This window comes from Rhamphochromis sp. 'chilingali' (assembly GCF_963969265.1).
Source record: "Rhamphochromis sp. 'chilingali' genome assembly, chromosome: 11".
Taxonomy (NCBI): Eukaryota; Metazoa; Chordata; class Actinopteri; order Cichliformes; family Cichlidae; genus Rhamphochromis; species Rhamphochromis sp. 'chilingali'.
This window is the reverse complement of record NC_137938.1, coordinates 30609311-30628108: the sequence shown is the minus strand read 5'-3', so window position 1 is coordinate 30628108 and position 18798 is coordinate 30609311. Positions and strand designations below refer to the sequence as shown.

General features: G+C 37.2%; 1 protein-coding gene and 1 long non-coding RNA gene across 2 annotated transcripts; one reads left to right on the top strand and one right to left on the bottom strand.

The window, feature by feature from the left end:
• Positions 1 to 44: 44 nt before the first annotated feature.
• Positions 45 to 8820, top strand: mettl25b (methyltransferase like 25B). The gene is made up of 8 exons (XM_080896044.1): positions 45 to 164; positions 1332 to 1450; positions 1735 to 1951; positions 2036 to 2098; positions 2313 to 2450; positions 3336 to 4150; positions 5012 to 5196; positions 5284 to 8820. Exons 1-8 carry the CDS (start codon positions 63 to 65, stop codon positions 5370 to 5372), a joined length of 1728 nt encoding a protein of 575 aa, XP_080752170.1. The 5' UTR covers positions 45 to 62; the 3' UTR covers positions 5373 to 8820.
• Positions 8821 to 14242: 5422 nt separating this feature from the next.
• On the bottom strand, positions 14243 to 15273 carry LOC308405616. Its single transcript, XR_013973367.1, has 3 exons — positions 15250 to 15273; positions 14602 to 14755; positions 14243 to 14493 (listed from the first exon to the last, which is right to left on the bottom strand). It is a non-coding gene; the product is annotated as an uncharacterized lncRNA (long non-coding RNA).
• Between the last annotated feature and the right edge of the window lie 3525 nt (positions 15274 to 18798).

The following is an 18798-nucleotide window of genomic DNA, read 5'->3' as shown; positions in this document are numbered from 1 at the left end:
GAAAAATAAAATAAAACGACGTTAACGAGCTAACTTGTTAGCATTACCTTCAGGATGTCGAGATGTTTACAACACGTTTCACAGCGGAGCAGCAGAGGGAACTAGCCAAGCAACTGGCCACCTTTCTGTCTCAGTACAGCCACCTCTCCGACTCCTACATAATTGTGCGTATCGATAGATATTTCTGAAGTATGCAGCTTGCCCAGTGGTTTTGTTTTTTGTTGCGTTTGGAATAAGTAAATAACCAGGTCTCTAAAACTAAATGTTATTGTGCACATTTATTTACTTGTTTTGTATATGTCAAAGCCAATAGTGCCAGCTAGTGACGAGTGATTGTTTACCTTTGCGAGACAAGTAGATCAGTGAAACTGGGGTTTGCAAGAATTTCTTTATGCAAAACTCTCTTAAGGCTCTATCACAGCATTTCATTCAGGTTGAGGTCTGGACTTTGACTGGACCATTGGAACACATTGATCCTTTTCTTTTTCTGCCATTCTATTGTAGATTTGCTGAGGGCTTGAGATCATCAGTCCCTCGCATAACCTAGTTTAACCCAGGCTTCAGCCGTCAGACAGATGATCTGATAGTTGGCTGTAGAATACTTTGGTATACAGAGTTCATATTCGATTAATGACTGCCCAGATCCTGTGACAGCAAAACAAGTCCAAATCATCATCCCTCCAGCACGGTGCTTAGTAGTTGGTATGATGTGTGTTGTGCTGATAATCTAATGTGGTGCTGTTCATTAGGGCCAGCTATCTCCACTTTGGTTTCATTCATATGTCCAAAGGACATTGAGGAATTTTGTAGAGATCCAGTTTTGTAGAGATCAAATTCTGCAAAATTAAGTTGTTAATTTTCAAAACAAGTGAAAAAATTACTTGTTTTCAAACAAGTTAATACTTGTTCAGTCTTTTTCTTGTCATACTGACATGAGCTTTAACATTTAACATCTTAACTGAGACCCGTAGTCTCACTCTAAGATGTAGCTCTTGGGTTTTCTTGGGAGTTTCTCTAAGCACCGACCTCAAAGTGAATTTGCTGGAACGTCCACTCCTCGAAAGAATGTAGATTACACCTAAATGCTCCAGACGAGCAAATTGCCAAAACCTCTGCTTTATTAAGGGTGGTCATGCTTGCTGATGATCAGTTAATCAAGTGCATTTAATTAGCACTGAGTGGCTGTTGTGTACCCTTCTAATTTCTGTGGACGTAGTAAGGGTTTACTTAGTTTTTCACATGACTGTAAAGTATGGTATATGAATTGTAATCAAGCCTTATTTACACAGTGCAACAGCTGGATTCTTATCAGTTTGTTATCCCTTCTACAGGAATTTTTCACAGAAGATCTGTGGCACACATTACCCAGCAGCTGGCAGCCTGTGTTGCAGGACCTGTCATATCCACAGATTGCAGACCTATTGCTGGATGCCACTCATGAAGACAGGAGGTACTACTGGATTGTTATTAGGCCCTTTATATATCCTTAAAGCAAGGTTGCAAATATCCAAATCAAACTCAAAAAAACTAAAGAATCAAAAGCAAAGTTGATTTTAGCAAAGCCCAGAAGGTTTGGTTGCCTTGTTTTACAAAATTGAATTAATTCATACATTCATTTGTTTATTTAGGCAAAGTAAGCATAAATTAGACATCCTGTGCTCTTCATATAATATCATATCAATAAAAACATCCCCTTATTAGGTAATTAATTGCCTAAAAACTTTCTCATTACAGATATCCTTCAGTGTGGCCTCTGACTCTCTTGGCTTTCCGTGCCACAGCCCATGCCCTGGCATTTCCTAGGGAGAGCAGGAGTGAGGGATGCAGAGTAGGTGGGTCAGTGAAGCCAAAGGAGTTCCTGGAAAATCACAGTCAGAGCTCCCTCCTGGGTCACATTTTCAGGAAGCATGTTAAACCCAAGAAACAGCATGAGATTCGCAAGCTCGGCACAGTATGTATGCTTACAGGTGGCTGCTTTAGCACGTCTTGGCTTTTCTGCTTAGAATGTTTTTAATATATATTTTTATATTTGCAGCTGGTTAAGCAACTTTGTGAGCAGACTGATTGCAACAGAGTGGTCGATGTGGGCTCTGGGCAGGTATCACTCATAGTCGCATGATTTTAACCCATAAGCACATCAATACATTTTTTAAGGTAGCACTTTAATGTTAATGGGAATGGAATTAGATTTCATGCTTCTGTAGTAAAAGTCTATAAAATCAATTTTCATGCAAATTTTTAAGAGTTGAAATCAAAAATAAAGCAGTAAATCTTGCCACAGTAAACCCTGAGTTCCATTTTTGCCTAACCAGGGTCACCTGACTCGTTTCCTGTCCTTTGGACTTGGACTTTCTGTGACTGCTATTGAAGCTGATCCAACCCTGGTTACTATGGCATCCAAGTTTGATGGACAGTTGGTGTGGGCCTTGGAGAAGGAGAAGCAGAAAAAGGTTAGTGATTTTCTAATATTATTGCACACCTATAAGTTTCTAAATAAAGTTTGGATCTCAGAGAACTCTAAATGTCCTGTAAGGTTAATAGAATACTTAAGTATTTTGTGTAATGCTCTACCATTGACTCTTCCTTATTAATTATTATTTACTATTTTCAAACATAGTTTTTCCATGTTTTTCCTCTTTATAAAAAGCTTGTTGTCAAGAAGAGCATTCTGGGTCCAAAAAGTCCAAACCTATAAATAAGAACTGAACTGTGTTGAGTTGACAAAGCACTGTGAGTTAAAGTCGGCATCCTCCGTGATGTCTGTTCAAAGGCAAGATTAAGCCTGACACTTCCATTTTTGCCACTTGGGGGCAGCAAATACAAAGTGTAAACACTGGCATATCACCCTTCTGGATAATTTGTTGACCCTCTTAGCAAACGGTGGGCTTTTCCACCTTTAGCAGACGCAGGGCAACATTGCCATTCACCTGGAATTTGTTTATTTCTACCTGATAAATGTAAGCACAGTTATTCACTCTTTAAAGTTGTAGTTTCCTCTCTATCAACTCTTGGAAAAATATGAGCTTCTTTACCTGTTAGATACCCTCTTCACTAGCTAGTCTCAAACAGTAGTGGTTTCTGGATGCTTTTTCACTGAAAAGTAAGACTGGATAAAAACACAGTTAATGATCAAGCTTTAAGTTTGAAATGTTGACCTCAGATTTGCGTAAACGCTCTTTAAAGCCTAGGGGAATAACATAGTGATGATTTAGTGATTTACCAATCAGTGACAGTTTTAATTATGATTATATTTAATGAATCCATTGTATAGACATTTTACCTCCTACTATAGTGCATATCAACAGAAATATTAATGAACATCTTTTGCTTCCTAGAACTGCTCCTCTCACATTCCAGCACAAAATTTTCCTCGCCACATCGCCGGTTGGGTAAACCCGAAGGCATCGTGGGAGGCTTTCATCGGACAGCTAAAAGCTGCAGATCATGTCAGTGAAGGTCCCCCAACTCCATCTGGACCCAGCAAAAAGAAACTGCGAGGCTCTGTGCAACAAGGAGGCCTCCATGTAGTTCAGACTTCTTATGCTCGTTCTGATTCTAACTCTCAAGAGTCTGAACTGTCAAAACAACAAAAGTCAAAAAAGATGTCCGGAGTGGAATTCATTGACGAAAAATGCTGCTCATGCATCCACTCTGACAGTCACGAGGGGGTATACTCTGAGGAAGACAGCCTTCAAGGCTATCCAAACTTTGTCCTGACTGGTCTCCATGCCTGCGGTGACCTCAGTGCGACCCTCCTCCGCCATTTTGTCAAATGCCCGCATGTGCGCGGCATCACCTCAGTGGCATGCTGTTACATGAAAATCACAACCAAAGAAAACCCCACCCCTCCAGGACTGGTCATACCGCCTGCTCCACCAACACTGGATCAAGAGTCAGTTCAGTCAGAGTTTGGCTACCCGATGAGCTCCTGGGTGTCAGGGCTGTCGGGACATCAGTTGTCCTATAAGGCCCGAGAGGGGGCGTGTCATGCTGTTGAGGACTATGTGCGGCGACTCAGGGAAGAAAGCGAGTTGCTCAGGTCGCACTGTTACAGAGCGATGCTTGAGACCTTCATCAGAGACACAAGGCCAGATCTGCGCAGGGCAGGAATCCAGACCATCAAGAAATCCCACCTATTACCTTTTATAGAGTGAGTAAAAATTGCATCCATCAGGTATTTACACAGGTCTTTCATTTCAGCTGATATGGTTTGTCAGTTGTCTGAAAATGCAGCAATAATTGGTACAACAGGAGGAGGGTCACTAAATTCATAATAACAGTGCATGCCCATGTTATAGTATTGTTTGGCCTTTCAGTGCGTAAATGCTAAAATGTGGTCATTTTTGCCCAATGCTAGGTGGTTGCTAGGCAACATGATTATAATGTTTTACTATATGAAGTGTAAATCCACTTTTGTGGATATAAATAAGATGTTATAGTCATGAAATGTAAGTAATACATTGTGCTCATATTGGTTTGTAAAGGCAAAGTAAAATTTATTTATACTGCACATTTAAAACAACTGTTGACCAAGGTGCTGTACAATTAAGATAATCAAGAAAAATAAAAACATAGGAAGACATTATAAAAGTTAAGAAAAAGAAAAGTAAAGCCGTGAAGGCTAGAAAATTTTAGCCTGCTACTAGATGGTTGCCAGAGAACATGATGGCGACATATATATCTTGCATAGTTCAACTTTTGTGGATGTGAATTATATGTTATTGTGAAATTAAAGTGACATGAAGGTGTTATACAGGCCATGAATTGGTAATTTAGCCCTGTTTGCTCAGTAGTTGCTAGGCAACTGGATGATATCATAATATGTGATATAGATAAAAACCTCTTAAGAGGCACATGTGTTTGGTTGCTCTGCCCCTGGAGGAGTACTGGACAAAGACAGGCAGAGATTTGGTGTCATTTCTGCATGTATAATTTGCGTTCTGTAAGAATCATTTTAGTTTCTGACTTAAGTATCCTGTCCTGTTTTGTCTACATTTGTTATCCCTCCCAGATATGCTCGTTTGGGTCTGGCTCGGGTCGGACTGCCTCCTGAGTTGCCCCTGGACCTGGGGCGAGTGGAGGCCATGTTGAAGGAACAGGGCAGGGTGGTGGTGTACTTCAGCTTGTCCCTGCTGCTGGCCCCTGTGGTGGAGACAATGGTGCTGCTGGATAGGATGATCTACCTCCAAGAGAATGGTTGGACAGTTGATGCTGTCACATGACTTAAATATTATGTTTGCGTGGTGTAGCCATTTATCTCAAACCTCTACTGTCTCTCTACAGGTGTGAACAGTCAGCTTGTTCCTCTCTTCAACCCAAACTTCTCTCCAAGAAACTTTGTGCTGGTGGCTCTGAAGCGTTTTGGACAATGACAACAAAAGGAGAATTCCCACTTAACCGCTCTTTGTTTTTAGGAATTTTAAATATTAAATATTAAGAAAGGTTTTAAGCTTTTAATCCATCTGAACATCATGATCCTGACACATACATGTACCACTGTTTATCACTTAAAGCCTCTATGACAGCTTAGAGACATGCATGTGTTAGGTATCAATTTTCTCTGTATAGACAGACATTGTGTTTGTGGTTTGTTTTTATTTATTTTATTTCTTGCGCCATTTTTAGTAAAGGAGAAAGGGAACATCATATTTTACTGTGTGTAAACAATATATCCATCCATCTTCTTGTGCTTATCTAATCCAGGGTCATGGGGAGGGATTAAGGATAGATGTGGGCATCGTCATCACCAAGAAATGTTAAATCCTAGAAATTGTGCCAATAAGCTGCTTTAGAGCAGGTTATGTTCAGGATAAAAGATCAACAAGTTGCAAAATCACCTCTTACCATCTCAAAAATAGAGTCACCATTCTTGGAAGATCACTTTGATCTTGGTGACCAAATAGTAACATGACCTAAACATTTTTACAACCATATAAAGCAGGGACACTAAACTGATTTTACATTGTGGGCAACATACAGCCCACTTTGATCTGAATTAGGCCGAACCAAAGAAACTCTTCTTGCTTTAAGTATAAAGAAGTTAAACATAATGCATTTAATCCCTGCAAAAATTGTAATATTAAAAAAGAGCAATTTCAGCAGTATATCTCAGTTTTTCTACATGACAAAAGAAATGCGCCTATAAATCAAAAACAAATCTGTCACGTTTGTAAAGTCTTTAAAATTACAGAAAAAGTTGTAATAGCTCAATGCTAAGAAATGTTGGGTTTTTCTATAGTAGACAGTGAAAAAATAGAAATTTTTCTCATATTTATTATTTATTTATTATGTAATTACTTTGGTGTATTAGTAGGAATGGGAGAGGGCTTTATGAGTTATGTTGTAAAGCTTGTGAAAATACAGTAAAAACTTCAAAGTTTATGTCCTCCTTAATATTTCCAGTGGGCTTGATCAAGTCTTTACCAGGCCAATTCTGGCCACTGAACGTCTAAGAAATATAGATATTTTTTGGAACAGCTTTGTTGATTTTTTCCCTCCTGCAAGCAATTTTAAAACAATTTTGTTTTTCTGTAGAAGTTAATATACAAAAAAAAAATACCTGCAATACCTGTTCTTACTGTTCGTACTTAACTTTACATTAGATTTGCACTAAATTATAATTTAATTTATATTTATTAATTCTATATGTATTCTTTACTTTTGCTCAGTGCTGAAAGTTTGAAACTGTCTTACACAAATATAACCATTAATTTAATGGAATAAGCAGGTCTAATCTGTCAGATTCTCCCATGTCTTAATCGTAGCGCTGATACTCTACTCGCGCCCTTGGCGTTATCAGCACCTGCAAAGGGAGTTGTTGTCTTCAACTATTGAGGCTGAAATAAGTTCATGTAGTTCTAGACTGTTCAGTGGAAGTTTACATTACAATGCCACACCTGAGCATGAACACAAGCATTTAAGCAATTTGAATGAGAATAACAAATTTTCCATTACATTTCCAACCTTTTGATCAATCACACTAAATGATACAAAGGTAATTTCTAGTCTAACATCATACAATATCAACAACATTGCATACTCAGAGAAGTTTCGCGATGTGCATCATTCTACAGTATCAGATACAATTTTACACTTAATGTTCATCCCACTCTCACTATGACCCTTTGGTCATTTATAATCGTTCTTATAGTCTAAAATTTGTATGCAAAATAGCAGTAATGATACAAAAATTCCAAAAATATCAGATTACACATGGAAATATGAAATAGCATTAGTTGTTCAGCTTTATCACTTTAGTTAAATTAAGTTGTTCATTTATGAGAAACTGTTGTTAAGATAAGGAAGCCATTTGGTCTGAGACATGTTTCTCAAACTTCATCATTAAATGCATCAGGCAATGTTTGTAATTTAGTGACTGTTTCTGTAAAAGAACCATTTTCAGCAGTATTGTTAGGGATGGAGTTACACATGCATCACCAAATATCACACACACTCCTTTGTGCTGCTTTATCAATCACATTTAGCTCTTTAAGAAGAAGTTCATTCTCTGGGTCCTCAAAGCATGTTCTAAGCCCAATAAAATTCCTTAATGAAGTGGAATGTCTCCAAAATCCTATTTTTAGGGTTTCAGGTAATGTGTCAGAATTTAGTAGAAATGTCAAAGGAACTTAGAACTGTTGCTGCTATATTTACTAGGGTAATGAGGATCGAATGCACTTAGGTGTCAGGAACTGGCTTACTAGAGAAGTGGTCTAGCTGCCATACAAAATGTGCGCATGTCAGAGAGGGGTCTCTCTCTTAATCGTCCCCTGATTGTCTTCAACTTACAATGGCTTAACTGTGTGTGTGGAACAAAGCACGAAACATATGTGATGTTATCCTATATGTATGTAACTAAGTGACAAAAAAGTAATATTACTATTACTAAAGTGATCATTTCAGAAAATGAAGAAATTTCCACACTGGCCATTGAGTTGGCAGCAAGTTGCGTCTCCCACTCATGTTCTACCACTTTGTAAAGCTCCATAGCGGCTCTAGCATCCTCCACAGAGGAGTGGCCTTTGTTCCCAGTCTGAGGACACAGGAGAGAACATGTTAAACATTACGTCGTTCACATTTATAAAATGAAAATGTGACTGAGCAAAAAATGAAAAATCTTAAATGTTCACGATGTTGAGTAAAACTGAAGGACGAATGAAAAAAATCAAGTGCCTTTCTTTTAATTTTAGGATCCACTTCTAATAAACTAGCTCCACTAACTGTACATATCTTCCACTTTCTACTCAACCAAACAGAGAACTCCGTCTTACCTGAATGTCACGGTTGAAGATGGCCTTCGTGAGCATCTTCAGTGAAGTGCACTTATTCCCTTCAATGCCGGCCTTCTTTTGTTAATTTGGCCATCCTCACCCACTTGTGATTCTTTTTCACATTAAGACCATTAAAGGAACCATTACCGTATTTTTCAGACGCACTTTTTAATGTAAGGATTTTAAGGTGCACTTCAAATCCTTAACCCCTTTTAGCAACTGTAAATGAGGACGGAACAAATTAGTTTAATTTGACCGTATTCACTTGAAAAACTATTCACTCGTCAGGACCTGTTCATGGAAAGAAACAAAACACTATGTTGTTACCAGTGTTGGGCAAGTTACTTTGAAAAAGTAATTAATTATAGTTACTAGTTACTTCTTCAAAAAAGTAAAGTAAGTAAAAGAGTTAGTAACTGAGTTACAATATTCTAAAAGTAATTAATTACTTGAAAAGTAACTATTGCATTACTTTAAAAAAACGTTCACCCTCTGGGGTCCAGGGTATAATTGGCCATTTTTAACTACTTTTGATTTTCCCTCCACATTTTACCTTTAAAAACGATTTACTTTGCCTTGTTTGGTATCGTCCTTTTCAGCACAACCTCACGTGTCTGAATTTACAATCATGTTTTCATTTTTTACATACTGTATTAACACAATTGATCTAAAATCAGACAAAAAACATAAAATCACAGTAGAAAAAGTTATATTTTTTACTGTAACAACCACAAACATGTTTAATGAATCATATTTCATAACTTTAAATGCAAATATAAATTGTCAATTTTAAAATCATATGCACAAGTTTTACAAACAACAAAGTTATTTGCAGCCATTTACATTTTACCCTTTTTTTTTTATAACCACTTCAAACTATTTACAGAACAATCAGCTGTTCTGCATTCAATAAGATGCCACACAAATTATTTGTGCCACTCCAAATATTTCTGTCCACTATAAAGGAGAACATCAGCCTGATACCTGCAGGTCTGACAGCAGCAGGTGTATCACTCCTGTTTCTACCTGGAGACAGCAGTCTCCTCATTGTTCTGACACACAACACAAAACTATCCACAACACTACACACTAACTACACAAGACAACACATTAACTACACACCCCAAACACGCTAAACGTCACAAATCTCTCACATCTCAAAACTCCCTCTCTCTCTCTTTTTCTGCTCTCTCTCTCTCTCTGTCACTCCTAAAACGTCCCCTGTTTTGTTTTTTGTTTTTTGTTTTGCTCATAAGCAGAGCGTGCTTGCTAGCGCTGTCCTTAGACAGTAAACGTGACGAAACTATTGAGGAAAAAACACACGTATATATTGTTTATCATGACTCTGGTTTTACGTGGCCTATCAACACAGTTTAAAAACTGGTATATATCACCTTGTTGTTTTGTCTTTTAGTGGCCGTGTGATTGGCTTACCACGACTACTTAATTCTTCCTCAGTCAAACAGCAGCACTCATGCCATTGTTTTGCCCCCTTAGCTCCAGGTGTTGTGCTAGACAGTGATTACCGTCCGCAGGAGCGTGCGCAGCTGCTTAAAGCTGTAGCATCCAGATTACTTACAGCTACTTCCGTGCAACTGATATAAGATGCTGAACCAGCTGAACACAGCTTCAACCGTTTGTTTGCTGAAAAATAGTAACGGACCGCATTTTCTTGTTAGTAACTGTAACGGCGTTGTTACGATATAGTAATTAGTTGGATTACTCTTTAGTTACTGAAAAAAGTAACGCCATTTTTCCCATCACTGGTTGTTATATCCTGCATACTGGAATAGGTAACTGAAATCTCTGATTATGCTTGTGTAAGCTTGATCTAGGTCAAAGCTAAGAGACAGTCTGGTACATCAGGGGAGAACAGAAACTGAAAATGGGGAAGATCTTAGCTTGACCTTGTTCAGTGGAAAAATACCCTCTATTCAACAGTGTGAATGTAATTTTGTATTGCAATGCAGTTTAAAGTATAAATGATTGTAATCCCAATAAAATCTAGGAGGCATCCTTGCCTGACTCCCAAACCACTTCAACTGGCTTCTAAGCTTTTCCTGTGTGGATCTGTCCTTCACAAGGGAGAGACCAGCTGCCCTTCAGATCAGTCCTCATGGCCACCATAGCTGAAGATAAGAATGTCGACTCATCTGCAAATCTGCTGATTTTCAAATATGGACATATTGTCAAAGTCAGCCAATGCATATGGTGTTGGTACAGAGAGAAGTGTATACAGTATACTGAAACTAGGTGAACAAGGGAGCCTTCTCTTCCATAGGGCCACCTTAAGTGAGATAGTATGTGACAGCTGCAACTGTATAAGTTTAGACAGGAGAGTTTGCCTTTATTCTGTGTTTTAGCAAATGAGAACCCACACGTGTAACAGCATCATGGACCGACTGGAAGTCTGTTTCTTTATTGTCTCAAGGATGGAGTAACACACAACACTACAAAACAGGACAACTGGATACCTGGTGAAAGAATTCAATTTTTTCCCTCTCCTGGAAAACAGCATGCAGAAGAAATCTTGGCAGTTAAGCTCAGTTCAGAAATGCAGAAAGCAAATAGGACATTTGAGAAGAAGCACATTCCTGCTGCTGCTTTCACTACCCACAGCTCAGAGTCACAGTGAAAGTACCCAACTGAAAATAGCACTAATCATTTTTTAGTTTGCTTTATTAGAAGTACATTAAGTGTGCTAATTAAAAAAGCAATGTTGATACAATGCCAAACTGTATTATTGGAAAATTGTGCATATAATACCAAAAGTAAAACTAATTAAAAAAAGAAAAATGTTTCCCATCATTGTTGAATGGCTATTACTGCTGCACATGTTTACATTGCGTTCACTGTAATACTTTATATTATATCCTATTTATTATATTTGATTTCAAAACAATTTTATTTATATAAAGCTTATCTTTAAGTTCAATAAGGAAGATTTGTAGTCACACATCTGTCTGCTTCCCATGTGTTGGTGGCTTATTTATGCCACATCACTTCCACTTTCCCATGCTGTCAAGCTCATTGCGACATCACTGGTGTAGTCCAATCATCTTTCCACACGTCTTCTTAAAGGCATTCAGAACTTTTCCCTGCTGATGTTTTTTAACTAGAGTATTTAATAATTGAAACTATAACCCATGTTTCCAGAACTCTGGTGTCAGTCTTCATTTTATGTGTCATGACAAAGTGATGCACTCTGGAGATTTACTGAGGTCTTTCAATACAATCGGGTCACAGGGGTAAATTCTTTCTGTGTTCCTAGTGCTGTGTTATCTCCAAAAGTCTCTCCCCTTCTCTTCCAGAACAAACTCATTTATTTTCTGTAGTTGTGTAACTCTACTCTGTCCAACAGAAACACAATGTTGTTATAATATTGTGCAGCATTCCAGCTGTCCACCGGAAGTGACAGCTGGAATCTCTCAGATTCCCCTGTGTTGAAGCCACAGAGATATCCTCCTAAGGATTGGCTTCAAAAAACCCTACTATGACTATCCTTTCCAGCCTTACTGACTAAAGTGCTCAAACCTCACAGATATAACATGTGCTATCCTAAAGCTGTTTGGTTGGTTTTTTTGTACAGCTTTTGTAAAATTACACATTAAGACTTTTTTTTTTTTTTTTACTTCACTTCAGTCTTATATACTAGACATATCATTCATACCGATTGTGTTTTTCTTTTCAAAATACACATTCTGTAATGTCAGTACATTGTTTTATCGTGTAACTATAGTCTGACACAATCACAGCCCAACAAAACACAGTGTTAGCTTCAACCACTTGCATAACCACCTTTAGCAGCAATAACTGGAAGTACTGGTTTTCTGTATGGCTTTATCCATCTCCAACATCATTGTAGAGGAATTTTGTCCTGCTGTTCTTTACAACATTTATTTGTTTCACTGAGGTTTATTCATTCTAGGTTCTGCCACAGCATTTCATTTAGGTTCAGGTCTAAACTTTTACTTAACCACCATTGCAACTATTTGATTTTTTTTTTATCTTTTTTTTTTTTAAAACATTCTGTTGTAGATTTCATATTCAAAACAAGTAGAGAGACAAGTGATGGAGCCACCAAACAGCAAGAAAAATAGAAAAAAAAACCCACATGACAGGAATTAATGTTGTGAAGGAGGGCAAGCATAGTTTTTATGTGGCAGACGAGGGCAGGTATGAGGTGTTTTCGTTGATATGCAATGATTTTCTCCAAATATGGCACTGGCCAAACATCTCTACTTTGGTCTCGTCTGTCTAAAAGACATTGTTCCAGAGGTCTTATGGTGTTCTAAGTTGCAGCTTTGCAAACCAAAACTGTGCTGCCATATTTCAGAGAGAAACAGTCTTTTTCTGGCAACTCTACCAAACAACCCATAATTGTTCAGTCTTTTTCTGATTGCGCTGTCGTGAACATTAAGCATGTCTCCTAAAACCTGTCTGAGATGTAGCTCTTGAGTTTTTTGCCGCTTCTTTGAGCACTGCACAACTTGACCTATGTTTTGAATTCTCCTGGGAAGACTGAAAACTGTCATGAAGGTTTTGGTGAACAAAATCTTGTTCTTCTGAACAATCTGCAGAACGATGAACCCTATAACACTTTCGAGGTTTATGCAATTCAAGGTCGTTGTTGAGGTTTTTCCTCCTTGGCACTGCAACACAAACATCAATGCTCCAGACTCGCAAACTATCAAAGCACTGCTTTTATATGTCTTGATGGATGCTTAATTATCAAATATGTTATTTTCATTCAGTACTTTAAGAAGCTTTGTCCCACCAAACCTGTCATGGAAGTTAAAGCTATAATTTGTGAGGGTGTGTGTGAAACGGCAAATATGATCACCTATGTGGTTTATTTTGTTTTTTTATTTTGTTGTTTTTGTTATAACAGAATTATATTCGTTCCATCAAAATCATTTTTTCACATAATTTTTTGCACTGATCTCGTTTTTTGGTTCATATTGCAAGAGACAATCCGACTAATTCTCTTAACGGTAAAGCAGCGTGCACTTGTCGAAATAAAAATCCCATAGACCCAGCTGTTTTTGTAAAGTATGTCAACAGTTATATGTTGTGTGTATGTATATTTCAGCTCAAAATCTAATTTATTACAGCATTTTTATGCAGCACATTCTCAGCCCCCCCAAGAGACCAATAAAGCACATAATCATAACCACATGTTGTTCTTCTATAGCTCTTAACCTCTACGATGTAAGACTGCTGCTCTGAGACCAGTTTGGTTCTCATTTTGTGTTGAAGTTTCACATGTGGTCTTGGCATTGCTCCTAAATCAGTTTTGTTTGTAGAAACTCCATTGGTGGAGTCGTACAGAGCCATGATCTGTGCTTAGCACAATGAGATCGAGAGGCAAACCACATATAATTCATTCATTATTTATACCCTTTTACTTATGGGCTAAATTGGACCGCAATGACATTTTTAGTGCATGTGGTTGTGCTCATAAAATGGAAAGTATAGAGAGTTCTATTAAGTGCAACAAAATATATTATAAACATATTCATTACAAGTACACTTCTGTTTTGGTAAAACCTAAAGGTAACTACAAAAACTGTAATAATTTAAAGTTACATTTAAATTAACAATTAGTGCATTGCCAGAGCATATACTTGAAACAAGTTTAAGCCCAAGTTCCACTGAGCCTTCAGTCTCAGGATCATTAGAAGAGCTTTTATCAATATTATAATATTTATTAAATATTTGTTTGAGGTTTTACCCTAATCCTCTTCTTAATCCAGTGTCATAGCACCTCTTTTGATCAGCAACAGCACTGATTTATTATAAAAACACACAGTAGAAAACATTTCAGAGACTCGTTACATCAACATGATTTAAAAAAAAAAAAAAAAAGACACACCGACCAGATTTAAATACACAACTATATAAACTCTGAGAGTTTTAATAAATTCACATTTATGTTATCAATCAGTACAAAGGTGAAAGAGTTGCTGTAATGACAAAAAAATGATATTAACTGGGTTGAGAGGACGATATTTTCTACTGAACACAGTCAAGCTAAGATCTTCAATTCCAATTCCTGTGTTAGAAACAAGCTGAGAGTTACAGTCTATTTTTGTAAGAAGTAATGACCGCACATCATCAGTCGAGTCACATAGTAAACAAACTCCTCAAAGTTCACACAGTCGTGTGGGTTTTCATCCAGCTCCTTCAAGATGTTGTCACGTTCTGTCTTATCCTTGCAGTTCTGAAAAACAATGGTGGAACAATGAAGACTCAAGGACTGATAAGTATATTTTTCACATCATGACTAGATTTGGATTTATGGTGGATATACAAAGAGAATGAGTTGTACCTGCAGCCAATTAACCAGCTCTGCTCTCAGGGTTCTCTTCAGATCTTTTTTCATCATTGTTTTGCTCCGTGTGCATTCCTGTTTAAATATGCCAAGAACTTCTTCCATTGCCTCTTCCAGTTTGCTCATTTGTGTATCCATGGCAAATGTCCTACTGAGAAAGTCCAAGGGAAGTGAGGTTAGACACATTTGAATGTGCCTGTGTTTAAATTCATCCACTGAACACTGAAAGTTTTACAATGCCTCAAGTATCACTTCTATTTGTAACTGAATACAAAAATGATTTACATTAAACTCCATTTATGCCATATTTTTTTCAAAGGATATCCACACAGCACATAAATAATATTATATATTCAACAATATTGTGAAAACAAAAAAAAATAAGAAATGCAAAACACAAGGAGAGTGAACGATAGTTTCAGTATTAACATTTACACCTAAACACGAGTCTGTAATTTTGTTCTGAATATTGTTGACGGTAAACTTTTCTTCACATTGAATTTATTTTACTGGCTGAATAGACAAATAACCCTCATCCCCAGTGATAAGCATTTCTGGACATGACTAAATGTTAACTTTTAAAACTTTTAATTAGTAATCTGGTGATCTAAAGTGTCATATATTATCTCAAAATGATATACTCACCTCTGCAAAGATGTTGAGGAAAATCTGAGGATTTGAAGATATAATGTTCAAGGGCATCTCACTGTTTTTATAGAGGGAGATAAGAATGAGGGCCGTCCTTTTGGGTGTTGCTCTAAGTGTCATCATCATCATCATCAGATGTAAGTGTCATATTTCAAATGCAAAGTTAAATTTATTCATATAACACATTTAAAACAAGGGTTGTTGCCCAAAGCGCTGTACATCTAAAATAATCAAGTAATAATAATAATTAGGATTATTAGGACTTTACTTAAACGTACTTATTGATAATTTGAATTGACGTCTAAGCCAGATTGATAAAAGAATAATTCAACAATAATAAAATATTTTTTGTTTATACTTTGTTTATACTTTATTAATCTTTTATTTATCTTTTACTTATAAATAAGTAAAGAAATACCATGTTGCAGTGATGTGCAGTGACATTTATTAAAACTCAAGAAGAGACGATCTATTTTCAAACACACACAAAAAAAAATCTTGGTAAAAATAAAAGTGTATTATAGGAAAATTGTGCATAAAATATAAAAATATATTTTTTATAATAATTCTTTATATTATATTCTATACATTATATTCAATTTCAATTCAGTTTTATTTATATAGAGCCAAATCACAATAGTGGCTAAATATTGTAAGGTAAAGAGCTTACAATAAGAGGGAGAAACCCTAACAATCAGATGACAGTGAGAAGGGAAAAACCTTTTAATTGGAAGAAATCTCCAACAGGACAAGTCTCAGGTTAGGTGCAGCCATCTACTGTTTGGGACTATGTGGGAGTTGGGGGAGAGAGACAAGCCAAATACATGATGTGGAAGGGTTGGTGGAAGAGAGCTAAAGGTCTATAATAACTCATAATTCCATACAGAGTAGTGTATATACACATAATGTGTGAAAGAAGAGGAAATGTTCAGTGGACCATAGTAAACCCCCAGCAGCCAAAGTCTATTGCAGCATTACTAAGGGTTATGTTGCAATCGCAACTTTATTCTAAACAGGATCATCTGACCCACTTCCTGCTCTTTCTTTCCCATTCTTTATAAATAAGTTCCATTTATTACTTATTACATCCCTCTGAAAAATCCCTCAAGCTGCTGTTACAACCAAATTTCCCACAAAGGGAAATTTGGTTGTAACAGCAGCCAAAAAGACACATATACAAACAAACAGTACACAGGACACGGAACAGAAACATACACTATTTTTCTTACATATTTACATACAAGAAAGTATTTAGTCAGCCACCGATTGTGCAAGTTCCCCCACTTAAAATGATGACAGAGGTCAGTAATTTGCACCAGAGGTACACTTCAACTGTGAGAGACAGAATGTGAAAAAAAAATATCCAAATGCCAAATTACAGTTATTTACTTTCTTGAAAAGAAAAATCAGTTTTAGTGGTTAAGTGTTATACTTGATTTACTTCTAACTTCTCAGGGAGGTCAAGTGTGTTTAGAAAAAAAAATGGGTATAAAAATGTGAATTCAGAATTCAGTTATTTGCCTAATATAGGTTTATGGCATACTTCTAAATTATTTGTGTTTTCTTCCTTTTATTCCAGGTGGTCTAATGACTGTGTTAATTATTGGTTGTCCATTGAATGATATGAAGAAGTAAATAATCTCACAGAAAACACTCTAAACAGGGTCATCTGACTCGCTTTCTGCTTTCTGACTTTTCATTTCACTCAGTGACTGCTACTGAAGCTGGTCAAACTGTAGTTATTATGGTGCCTAAGTTTTCTGGACAGCTCCTTGTGGGACTTGGAGATGGAGAAGAAGAAGCAGAAAAAGGTCTGTGATTGGCTGAACTCTTCCACGCTGTCAGTCTGCAGTATAGAGAAAGTTAAAGGTGGGTTGAAGTCCAGCGCTACTCTAGCACTAAGTGTTAATATAAGTGTTAATATAATATGTTCATTATTTGATGCTCGCCTCTATCCATAAATGACATAAACATAACTAAATATATATACATACATTTCTTTCTGTTCGCACCACAAACACATGACCCTATACTGTGCTCACTGCATCATTCTATTTTTGCACTGATCACCACCTGCATTCATGTATATATCTACCTGCTTATCACTTTTAATTTTAATTTTTGTGTTTATTTAAGCATTGTCTGACAGTATCTTTGCACTAAGTACCACAGCAATTTCCTAATGTTGTAAACCTGCTCAACATTTGGCAATAAAACCCTTTCTGATTCTGATTCTTCTTAGAACTGGCTCAGCTGTTCACCTTCCACTGGACACCCATTCATCAGCTGGCAACAATTCTAGTGTTTGTGAGAGGGAGTAAGAAGTATTTCATTGTGATTCCTCAAAGTTTAAGGAAGCTTATCAAATGTGATGTAAACCTAAACACAAAAAGACATTTTAGGGCAGGGGTCCCCGACCCCCGGGCCGCGAGAGTTGAGGATCGGGTGTGAAATTTATGGTTTTCAGGGCTTTTAATGTTCTTTAGCGTAATTTTTTTAAATCGTTTTTATTGTTAACTCTGTTTCCCTGGGTCTTTTCCCGTGTGTTATTAATAAATTGTCTTTTTTGGTACTAGTACTTGGTTTAGTTGTATTTATCCGCGACACCTTAAAGGCCGGTCTGTGAAAATAGTGTCGGACATAAACCGATCCGTGGCGCAAAAAAGGTTGGGAACCGCTGTTTTAGGGAACTTAGATATGATTAATACCTTTGTCACATTTGCAAGATTAGCATGCAACCATTAGTCAGCTCTCGGGTAATACAGAAACTTGGGGGGGGGGGGGGGAATAGTGCAATTACTCTTTTCAAAGGAAAAAAAGGAGGTTCTAAAAATAAAACCAAGGAAAAGAAAAAACACACAATGTTGTCAGAATTTGCTGACATAGTATACAGGATGCATGTCCCTTTTTAACTTCGGGACCCGGAAATCCCGAAGTTAAAATGGGACATGCGTTGTTGAGAATCACCAATCAAAGATCCTGTGGGATTTCGAAATACACACGGAAAAATTCATGATAGCTAACAAACCGCCCATGGCAGTCATGGACAAGCAGAGGAAGAAGGCCGTAGTGATAAATGTAGCTACACCAAGTGATAGTAACATCAGGGAAAAGGAACACGAGAAGCTGGAAAAATACCAGGGCTGAGAGAGGAGAAGAGAAAAGATGTGGAGGGTGAAGGCCTCAGTGGTCCCCGTGGTAATCTGAACACTTGGGGCAGTGACCCCCAACGCAAACAAAACACAAACAAAATACAAACAACACATCTGGACAACTTCTCAGACTTCCGTTGATTGAGTGAAATTGATGATCTTTAAAGACAGACAATAACCTGACAGGTTGTTTCATCAAGAAACCCATCCATATTTTGCACTGATGTCTTTTTCTAGGTCATATTGCACAAGACTATCAACTAATTGTCTTACCGGTAAAGCAGTGCGCTCTTCTCGAAATAAAAATTCCAGAAATGTCACGTGTTCACAGCTGTTTTTGTAAAGCAGTTATTATTTTCTAAAACATTCTGAGGACATGTTTAGGTCAAAGTCA